The sequence below is a fragment of the Phaseolus vulgaris genome, chromosome 7 (assembly GCF_051622355.1).
Source record: "Phaseolus vulgaris cultivar YP4 chromosome 7, ASM5162235v1, whole genome shotgun sequence".
Lineage (NCBI taxonomy): Eukaryota > Viridiplantae > Streptophyta > Magnoliopsida > Fabales > Fabaceae > Phaseolus > Phaseolus vulgaris.
This window is the reverse complement of record NC_143504.1, coordinates 42,130,416-42,142,141: the sequence shown is the minus strand read 5'-3', so window position 1 is coordinate 42,142,141 and position 11,726 is coordinate 42,130,416. Positions and strand designations below refer to the sequence as shown.

General features: G+C 32.0%; 1 protein-coding gene across 4 annotated transcripts; it reads right to left on the bottom strand.

Moving 5' to 3' along the window:
• Positions 1 to 3,124: 3,124 nt before the first annotated feature.
• Positions 3,125 to 6,225, bottom strand: LOC137828635 (Shugoshin C terminus). 4 transcript variants are annotated; one of them, XM_068635289.2, is made up of 14 exons: positions 6,139 to 6,225; positions 5,952 to 6,039; positions 5,525 to 5,679; positions 5,378 to 5,415; positions 5,153 to 5,261; positions 5,038 to 5,061; positions 4,871 to 4,939; positions 4,726 to 4,776; positions 4,537 to 4,627; positions 4,390 to 4,447; positions 4,080 to 4,261; positions 3,940 to 3,997; positions 3,715 to 3,831; positions 3,125 to 3,605 (listed from the first exon to the last, which is right to left on the bottom strand). In XM_068635289.2, exons 2-14 carry the CDS (start codon positions 6,007 to 6,009, stop codon positions 3,281 to 3,283), a joined length of 1,335 nt encoding a protein of 444 aa, XP_068491390.2. In that variant the 5' UTR covers positions 6,010 to 6,039; positions 6,139 to 6,225; the 3' UTR covers positions 3,125 to 3,280. The 4 variants fall into 4 exon arrangements, with proteins under 4 accessions (XP_068491390.2, XP_068491389.2, XP_068491392.2 ...); XM_068635288.2 differs by having other exon boundaries at positions 4,074 to 4,261; positions 6,139 to 6,191; XM_068635291.2 differs by lacking the exon at positions 4,871 to 4,939 and having other exon boundaries at positions 5,952 to 6,203.
• Positions 6,226 to 11,726: the final 5,501 nt, after the last annotated feature.

Sequence of the window (11,726 nt, the reverse complement as noted above, 5' to 3'; positions counted from 1 at the left end):
AGTTACTTTATGTTTATTTTATCAATTAATAACCATAAGTGCCTATATTTTAATATGAAATATTACTGAAATTCGACATTTATCACTTGCCCAAGCAAGATCGTTCAAGAGGAACTGGCCCAAGCGAGTTCACTCCAGTGAAGTTGAGCCTTTTTCTCGTCAAACTCGCCCAAGCAAGTAATAACTTGCTTATGCGAGATGTCACTTAACCTAAGTCCAACTAGGTTAAATAGAAGGCATGAGACATAACCCTAGCCATCATTGGGAGAATAGAAGGAGATAGAAAACCCTAGAAGAGACAGCCGTCAAAGAGAAACATCCTGAATCTTCGTTTCTTGCTTTCCATGCCTTTAATGGTCAACGTGAGTGGCTAATTATTCCTTTCAAGATTGAGAGTAATTTGTTCAAAGTCTTATGTATTGAGGTGATATCTATCTATAATATTTCAGTTCTTGATTGATGATTGGTATTATCATTTTATTCTCAAAGTTTGAATTATTCATGATTTTGATCCTTAGATTTGACTGAAAAGTACTTTTAAGAATCTGAGCTAAATGATAATGCTTAACATATTTGAATGCTAAGAATACATTTGAAATGTTAATTGCTTTATAACATTTATTCATAATGATAAGGAGTTTTTATAAATATGCAAGATATCGATATTTAGGAGACTCTTTTAATAGTTTTGTATACGAGAAATCGATATGAATAATTTTTATATATGCATCGATATCAATCAATACTGAATATTATTATCTTTTTTAAGAATACATACGAGTGAGAAGGATGAACTCCAATCCTAATTTTCCCAATTGAATCACACAAATCTTTTACTTTGTTTTATTTAAATTCTTGGAAATTCATCATACTCAACAACTTTTCCAACAAACTTTTACATATTGTTTTTTATTTAGTGAATATTGTACTTGAAAATTCAACCGTTCCTTATGGGTTCGATATCCGTTCTTAGGGACAAATTTATTACTTCTTACACTTGTTGTAAAATAGTCATCATTAAGTCATATTATAACTAAAAAATACCTTCCAAATTGAGTAATCCATAAGTCATTTTATAACTAAAAAATTACCTTCCAGATTACGAATTATGGAAACATTTCATCATCAATTTCGCTTCATTTCTGGATCTGGTATATTTTTTAATTGCCTAATCCAAAATTTTAAAATTTAGTAGCTATGTTCCGAATTGTGTATATGAAACTCAATTCCAAATCTGGATTAACTTTCTAGGTTATCAAATCCATATTACAGATGGACTAAGCCAAAATGTTATTCCGGATCTGGGAGTTAGTTTCGTGTTACATAATCCAGAATATGATTAATTAATTTTAAAACTTACATATTACCTAGTCTGTTGATTTGTCAGATTACCCATTATGAAACACAAAGAGTCCAAGAATGCAACTAAGGACACCGAAAACTCACCTGAAAACAACACTACCACCACGAACCGCCATTAACACCATCACCACAGCTAATATTGACACCACCACCACCTTTAACCAACACATCTTCACTGATCAACCAACCGTAAAACATTGTGACTTTTATTTTTAACTTTTTATTGAAGGGTGATTTCGAAATTTTAAATTTATAGAGGGTGACTGAAGAAGTCATTCAGGTGCATGAAGAAGCTGCCTGCTTAGGGTTGATGATATCCATGACATTACGTAAAGATTTTATTTGGTTAATAATATAGGTGTAAGAAGAAAATAGAGAGCTGCAAAAGGCCCAAATGAAACTTTTGTTTGGAAATCAAATTTAGGCAATTACTTCTTGCACCATATCAATCCTGCACCCTATTATTTTTTCAAAATTCTAAAATTATTCTTATTCTGGATATTTGAATCTGAAATAGTAAATAAAATAAAAAAATACATTCTGGACAAAAAAAAAATCTAGAACACAAAACTAAAAATGCATTCTAGATAAAAATTTCCAGAATTAAAAAATGTATTTCAAAAATTGAAATCTAAAATATTTTCAGATAATAGGTTCTGGAAGTAATTTTTATTTACACCGTCCTTTTGTGTAATGTTATTTTTTTCATTTAGAAAAAATATTTTTGTCATTTTCAATAGTAGATTGGGTGCATGTTGGAAAAGATATGATGCAGAGAAAAATTGCCCCAAATTTAATCCATAGAGGTATAAAAGCAATTTATGGACTTGTTCTAAAGCTAGGTAAAATTAGTGTCATAAGAACTTGAATTAATCTCAACAATAAATTTCAAATTAAAACAGAACAAGGTGAGAGGATTTTAATTTAGATGACAAACAAAGAGACCCTTAACTGTCCTGAATTCATCAGCCCTACATTCATTATCTAAGAACTCCTTTTTTTCGTATTCATTAATTTTGTAAGTTTCGGAAAATAAAATAAAGGATACAGGTTAAACTTTTATTTTCTATCCAATTGAAGGCATTTCTCAGCATGCAAGCTCACGTTCCACGCTCCAATATTCATAATGTATGCTAATCTATTTGATAATTTTAATATTAGAGTTATTTTATGTAATTATATAATTAAAGCTTCACACCTAAGAAGAAATAAGATATGCATTGACTAAAATATTTTCATAACTTTATATATATGTGCTTTGGACAATATTTTTCTTCTCAGCAACAAAAGAGAATATATATTAATAATATTGGTACAAGATGTGTCATACCAATACATAATGAGAAATGTTTGTTAAACATCACCTGGAATATAAATAAGTACATTCAGGAATGCATTTGGCACACAATTAGGAACATATGCATGAATGTTGTTTTTGGTCATCACTGTACCGTAACCTCCAAGTCATGCTTTTGACAAATGTACTTTTTATCTACGAAACTGAATAACATTTTATCAAAATCACTTTTTTGATAAATTTATCTTAATATAAATAGTCTGTAAACTTGATTATCGACAAAATGGAGTTCAGGTAAAATTATATTTGCAAAATACAGTGATTCTCTACACACATGATACTCCTTCCTTTGATTTTTTGGCCGTGAACCCTTTTTTCAATTTGAAAACAGAAAGCTACTCCGCAACTATTTTGAAATGGACCACTTTTTACAGTATTAAGGGAAGGAATAATAAAGCAGGAAAATCAACAAATGAATCAAATATTACCATTGCGATTATCATAATAACGTACATCCGTTTTCAATGATGCATGGCCCTAAACAAGAAGCTACTATTCAATAACCTACCCCCGCTGTACTATGTAACTGGATATCGAGCATTACCAGTTTCCACTTCATGCTCATACAGAGTTGTTGATAACGAAATTGCCTGATTTATCTCTTCGCATCTTCACATTGAGGGGAACTTCCTTGTAGGATACAACCTTCTCAACTGTCCGACGCAATGGCCGCCCAACCGATGATCTGCGAGTTTCCTGAGACACCAATGAACCGGAATTGTTTTCTTGTCCAGCAGAAGTTATAGTTGATGTAGGACAACATTTTTCTGACATATTATCAGATAATTGGGAGACATTAACTTTTGAATCATTTAACTCAAATGAGTCCTCTGTTGGCTCTGGATTCTCTGGCTTGAACCTGTTAGTTTGTCTTCTCATACTATTCCTGTAGATAACTCTCAAAGATAGGTAAGCAGGTTTTTTTATTATCTAAATTAGTCACAAATACCCAGCTATTAATAAAATCCAATCAGAAAGTGGGAGTATAAGCTTACCTCTTCTTTTCAATGTTCCTTTCGGGATGAAATTTTTCAGTGTTAGTAGGTTTTGAGTCCTCTGTAGGCTCTGGATTCTCTGGCTTGAACCTGTTAGTAAGTCTTCTCATACTATTCCTGAGATAACTCTCAAACATAGGTAAGCAGGTTTTTTTATCATCTAAATTACTCAAAAATACCCAGCTATTAATAAAATCCAATCAGAAAGTGGGAGTATAAGCTTACCTCTTCTTTTCAATGTTCCTTTTGGGATGAACTTGTTCACTGTTAGTAAGTCTTGAAGCTGGCATGCAAAGACTATGCATAAGGCTCGATATGGCAAGATTGCAAGAAATTAAGAAAATGGACAAGTTATGTACAGTTACATTCTGTAGTTTCTCTGGCTTCGTCATGAACCTTGGACACCAATGATATGGTCCCACTTTCATTGGCCAAATTTTCTTGTAGATTTGAAATATCATCTTTTATTTCGACTTCCTCCATGAAATCTTCCGTTGGTTCTGGTTTTTCATCTTTCAAGCTTGCAGATTGCCTTCTCAAACTATACCTGTATTGCATATTCAAGGGAGTTATATGAGCTACCTTGTTCCTATGTAGTAACTTGCAAGTAGTGCAAACTCAAATTTTGGAGTTCAGAAATTAGTGCAACATAGTAAAACAAACTCAAACTTATACCTTTGGTTTGCAAGCTTTTCCATGGATTTGAATTGTTTAATTACGGCAGGTGCAGAGGCTGCATGAGAGAAAGACCTCTTTAGAGATTATTTACATTGAAATTACATGTGCACACACACACACACACAAAGTGGTCCACTAACGTACATCGAGATTGGGACACTTTCCTCCTTTTTGCACTCCGCTTGTTATCTTCTTGGAATGACTGATCCGACTGCTTATTCTGGCATGCTCTCACCTAATAGTTGTTAAGAAAAAAGGTGAACTGTTGCGGTGCCACCAAGAAGGGAAGACCCACTAGCAGAAGAAACAAAAAACTGAAAATTCATACAGTACCTCATTAACATTAGTTTCAGGCTTCAATTTACTTGTCTGCTCTTTTTTTTCCTAGAGAAAGAAAATTGCAAAGTCAAAAACAAAAAATAAGTCTTTATCACTTGCTCATTTGCAATTTATCAGGTTAGAGATGCATTAAACTGACCGTCAATTCTAATTTCATAGCACTAAGTATCCCATTTTTGATTCCTAGTTCAAGCTGAAGTTCCCTTAGCTGAATGGCAACAAATTCAATATCACTCAACTCATCATAAGAAAATTGAAAGCAATATAAGTGACACAAGCACCAACAGTTTTCATTTCAAGACGCACCTTCTGTCTACTTGAATTATGCTCCTGCATTGCATCGTCAAACACACAACAGCAATTGTAGATTAGAATTTCAACAAGAGCAAAAAACTTGAATGTTAAAAACATTGGTCCATACCGCCAGCATTTGACTATTTGTGAGGGCAAATTCCGCATTTTGCTTCCTTACTTTCTGAAAATTGATTTGACACTTCTGTAGCTCAGCTTTACAAGATTCTATAATCGCACTGTCCACACAAGTTGAGATAACCCCAGTAAATGAAAACTATCGCCACCAAAATCACACAGACCAGAGACAAAACACAGAAAAGTAGACCAAATCCAGAGAGAAAGTATAACTTACTCTCTATTAGCAAGAAGCTTCATTAACATTTCCTTTTCCTGGGAAACAAATTCAAAACATACATCAGCAAATTGTGAAGCTAATGAGAGAAATAAACAAAAACGAAACACGAGATGTATATATGTATGTGTAGTGTATATAATATACCTTGAGAAGCTGTTCAGTAGAGACGGGTTGCTTTGGTCGTTGGAGCAAGTTGGTTACATCAGCAAGAATTTTGTTTTGCGAAACTCCAATTCCTACCCCCACACCCACATGAACAGAATCTCCCTTCCCCACTTTCACCCTCTTTGCTTTTACACCTGCAGCTCGTGAAGTGAGATTTCAGTTTAAAAATTCGCATATTTGCATGTAGAATTTCGTTTGAACTTTTGAACTTCAACAAATCTAGCGGATGGAAAAACCTAAGCGCTATATAACCACAAATTAGATCGTAACATATTAGCTATCCCGGACATTATAACTCAATTGGAGCGAAGAAACCCTAATCGAAGGCAAAATATGGCGGTGAAAGATGAGCGAAATCATTAAAAGAGTACTAAATGAAAAAACCCTAAGGCAGAAGAATGGGTACCTCCAACGGCGTCGGAATTAGATTTGACGAAGACGGCGCCACCACCTTCCATTTCCATAACTCCCTTTCTCAGCTTCCGCCCGTGTTACTGCGTGGATTGAAGAGAGGAGAAAATGTTGGAATCGGAATCGTCACCACTCAAGAAATTAGAGACAAACGACTTCCCAAACCTAATTCCAAACCTCACTTTTGAATCTTCTATCTCCAACGGTCCTCCTACAGCTTTTTTCCTCCCATTTTTTAAACTGTTTTATTTGGATCCATAAAAAACACCGTACATGAGTGGAAAATACTTTAATTTAAAAAAAATCTTTGCTATGAATGAATATATGTGAATTTCTATTTATAAAATATTCTTGTATTCGCACCATAATTTTAATTTTCCTAACTTTAATTTACTTTTTATCTGTATACTTCTACATTTTGCACGTTTTTTTGTCGTCCTAATTTTTTTTCATTGCAGAAAAAATATAAATGCGCTTTTTTTATATGCATTGGCAAAATATATTTAAAGAAAGTACTATGAATTGGTCTCCTATTTCTCCTATTTTATGTTTTTAATTTTAATTTTTTAAGTTTTAATCCCATAGTCTAACTGATAAATAAATGGAATAAGTTATTACGAAACACATTTTTTTAGGTTTAATACATTGGTGTGTCTTCAGATTTTTTTAATTATTCAAGCAAATTATTATTTTTATTTAAAATAATCTTTAGCAAATTTTTAATTGAGATTTTGAGTTAATAAAATTGCTATAATTTACAACAGATTTAAGATTCAATTACAAAAGTTTTGTTTATAAATCTAAAATTAAAATTCTAAAAAATTTCGTATATATGTGCTAATTATTTTAAAAAACATCAAGAACAATATGATATATATATATATAATATTAAACATTCAATTTTATATATATTTTATTTCTTTTTTTATCTACTTTCTTCCTCCATATATAATTTGGTCTCCTCTCCTTGTAGAATTAGTAACCTACAAAAATTATACATTTTTCAGTTCTAAAAAATTTAAACAACACCTTTTAGATAATTGTTAGTAAGAATAATTGATAGATACTAAGAAGTTGATTTAATCCTAACTTATCGGCTTATGAGGTGAAATTTGCACCCACCTATGTATTATGAAATATTTTAATCTCTAGTTGACGTGAGATCTTCAACAACAATAGATGAAAAACTGATAGGTTATACCATGTACACTAACCTAGTTAGCATACTTAAAAAAATAGAATTTTATGTAAAATTATTTTAAATATATCCCTATATTTTTATTTATTTTTTCATCAATACCATATTTAAGTTAATACTTGAAAATTTACTATATTAATATAATATATTCATTAGTGTTGATATTATCCACGGGAGTGCTTCAAATGAGCGAATTAGTTTTTGGGCATTTCTTTCTGCACCCTACTAAATTTCTTCCTGCACCCATCAATTTTCAAAAAAGTCTATTAAAATTCATTCTGTACCCATATATTTTCAAAACAAATGTTTTATCCTTTTTCAAAATATCTTTGGATTATCTTTTCTGGAAGTTTTCTGGAACATACTTCGCATAATTCAACAAATATATTTTTGGAAAATATTTTCTGAAAAGGAAGTAAAGGTAAATATATTTTTTCAAATAACTTTTTTGGAGTGTGTTTGGAAAGAACTTTTTAGAATGAGAGTGAATTAGATGATATATTTAATCATTTTATTTATTTGATGGGATGGAAAAGGAAACGCTCTGGCTGCTTCTTCCTGCACCTCCATACCTTCTTGTGTCACCTCCATATATTTTTTATATTCCAAAAATACTCTTTATTAATATTTCGGATTACATAATCCGGAAGTCTTTTTCTAGATCCAGAATTAGCTTCTGGATTATGTAATCCGGAAGCCTTTTGTGAATAGCTTCCGGATTACATAATCTGGAAGTCTTTTCTATACATAAAATTAGCTTTCAAATTATGTAATCCAGAAGCCTTTTTTTCAGAGGAGTGATTAGCTTCCAGATTACATAATCCATAAGTCTTTTCTAAATATGAGATTGACTTCCGGATTATGTAATCTGGAATATATCCGGATTACATAATCCATAGGCTTATTTCAAATGCAAAAAAGAGTTCTGGATTTTATAAATCTCAAGAACACTTCCAGATTCAAAAACAGCTTCCGGATTATGTATGGAGGTGTCACAAAAAAGGAGAAAACGGTATTTTTACATTTAGTATGGGGTGGCAGAAGAAGGTATGGAGGTGTAGGAAGAAAGAGTCAAACGCTCTTAATTTATTTTTTTGGAATTGGTGGTATGACCTAAATGGACTTCACCTAGTCAGAAACAAAGCCCATAATACTCCTCACCGATTGGGTCTTTCTTTTGATACTACCATAGTTCCTTTCTGCATCTTAATGAATGTAGGAATTGTCAAAAGTATCCCTTGGTGCATTCTGTTATGAAAATTTTGAACAAAATAATCTAGAAGTAAAAAAGTTGAGTGTTGTATTCGAGATTCTACATGAAATTATTTGTTTTTAATTTAATATTTTAAATTATACAATAAAAAATGTATTCATGAAATACACTTGGTATTTTTTTTTTAATTTTAAATTGATTAATCCGATTTTGTTTCATGATCAATTTGGAAGTAAAGGTAAATCCATGATTAATTTTTTTTTTTCACTTCCAAATTTGGTAATTTGAATTTCTTTTATAAACATATTTATTTGAAACTTGTTTTGCAATCCAGAAGGGATTCTGATTTCAAGGTCCACTTGTTTCAACACCTTGTATTCTTCCCTTTTTGTTTTCTCTTCACCATTATGGATGAGTAAACATGAAGGAGAGGAGGTTCTTGATGTGTAGGAATCAAAACACTTACTTAAGTGAGGTTAAAAGTGAATGAGAATACTATGGATTGAGGCATTGCAGTGTGAATCTTTACTCTTTCAAATATTATGGATTCCAGAAAATACGTTGAACCATCAACTTTATTTTTTGTGTGGAGGTTATAACTAGACTTTCTTAAACGCTTGTCATTTGAATGTAAGCACTAGAAACTTATATAATTTCATAGGAAAAATAATGTTTTTTTTTTCTTCTTTTTAATTCTCATTAGAATGCAAATTTTGTCTGTCCATTAACTAACATCATTCTACTTTTTAACATATCATTGGGTTTATTTTAGTTATATTAGAAAGTCAACATAAAGTTATGGATATTCTACTTCCACCTATGATCAAGCTTGATTTGGCAAATATACTGATCAATCTGTTGACTTTTAAGATCAGCAAATTAATGAGTGAAAGAATAACATTGTGATCCACAATCCTCCATTCTGCAATGATGTAGTTACAGTTCTTATTATCCTTATCCCCTTATTCTAATTCTGGTATCATTGACCAATGGATGTAGAATATATTGTCTTGCAAATTTGTTTCAGTGTCACAATTATTTAGTAGATAAGTATTCCATTCAGCTATCTGTTGAATGGTATGATAAAACCTCATGTTAATGTTTCAGGTACACTATTCTTGATTTAATTCTTCATGTAATTGAATTCCTTTACCTATTTCAACTAATATGTTACTTGGTTAAGTTCCCAAATAAATTTGAGGTACATTGAATGATGTGAAAGCAACAATTGCGCTCTGGAATGTAAATGCTAGGATATTGGTTGTTAGTTTGTATCTATTTTTTTTAATGATGATATTTAATATCTACATTTTATATTGAGTGTCAATAAACTTTCCAAAGGACAATCCTTCAGCTGGGACCTAAAAACACTAAAGAACTTTGCATATCTAGATTGTTTTTTCTGAACCATAAGACCTTTAAACTATGCAATGCCAACCACACCTACTAGCACTTAGGTTCACAAGCTAATTTATCCACAAGCTTGCTTTTCCATTTATTTGTTGTTTCACTTTACCATTGCAATCAATAGTTTGGGATGATGATAAGTGTCATGTTTCAATAATATTTCATATTAAAAGACAGATATTTTTGGATATCAATTCATAAAATAGCTATAATTTAACCCCTAATTTATGAATTTAAACCTTTGTACATCTTTTTTGATTATAATATGAATAAGAATGATTTATTCACAAATTTGTATTAATTTCAAGATTCTAGGGGAAAATGGAGATGAAAGGGCTAAAAGAGAATAAACAAGATGAAAATGGAAAGTTGGAACATTGAAAACTTGCTCCAAACTTTCCCATGCTTGTCTAAGCAAATTCACTCTAGTGTAGATGGGTTTATTTCTTGTCAAACTCGCCCAAACGAAAATTCACTCAGCTAAAGCCCAACTAGATTAAATATGAGGTGTGAGGCATAACCCTAGACATCATTGGGAGAATAGAAGGATATAAAATACCCTAAACGAGAGTCGTCAATGAGAAACATCATGAATCTTCTTTTCTTGCTTTCCATGCTTGTAATGGCCAACATGGTTGACTAATTCTACCATTTGGGATTGAAAGTAATATGTTCACACTCTGTATTGAGGTGATACTTAAACATAATATTATATTTGTATTTGTCAGACGTGCTCGGATCCTCAGCCCAAGGCACTTAAGTGTAGTAGCTCAGTTAGACAGGCCATGTGAGAAATACCCAGCTCAGCCTGGGGTAAGCATGGGCCCAATAACATGTTATGAGGACGACCCAAATATTTGGCAGTCCATATGAAAAAGATTATTAGAGTAAAAACAACTGAAGGAATAGCTGAATTAGTTAAAGCATATATATATATATATTTTAAATGCAAATAAAAGTTGTTAGGAATGATGTGACATTGTACCAAAAAATAAAAGGTACACGTTAACAAAATGTACTTATGGTTGAAATTATATTGTTATTATTGAGATTATATTCTTGTTGTTGAAATAATATTCTGGTTGATGAAATTCGTTGAAGGAATGTCTATAAAAGGTGATGTGAGTTGATTTTAGATGATTCCATTTTAGAGGTGACACTTTACTTATGATTGAGATTTTAACAAGTATATGGTGAGACCTAGGGAAGATCCCCACTGGACACGAACTTAACCAAGTGGTTAAGTAAGTGTGAAGGTTCACTTCCAAAGGCAAAGAGGAAAATCACATAATAGGGTGAACATGATGTATGGTGTGGAATGTAAAAGACATGAAAGGAAACACAAGATATGGAAGGAAACTGAAATGGAAATGAAGCAAAATAAGAATACCAACATAAAGATAAAAGTGTAATGGAAAATGGAAGAAAGGATGAAGGAAAGAAAGCTTATGGTGATGAAATGAGAGTGGACACACCACTTGGAATGTGGTTTCCTCCAAGATGAGTGTAGAGGGCCACCACTTGAGAGCTCTCAACTCAACTCACTCAAGATAAGACCTAATGCTTAGAGCAAACTAGCCTCACACAATTTGTGCAGAGTTTTCATTCTTCTATAAAATTCAACTTGAAAATACATGGAGTAAGGCACCCTATTTATAGGAATGGGTGCCTTAAAAACAAGATGAGTAAGGATAGGATGGTAAATGTGTGAGGGGGTTGCCTTTAGGGTTTTACTAAGTCAAAACCACACCTTAGGTCACTTTTTCTAGAAACTAGGTCAAAAAACAAGCTAAAATGATAACTACACCCCGTATTATGCTAAAGGCACCTATTCTAGCCTATTTCGCTATTTGGACCCCTAAAGTGAGTGCAATTTATTTACAACTTGTTTTATTCTTAGGAAGACCAAAAGGAAGAACATTTGATGTTCTGGTCTTTGCCCATTTCTCCTT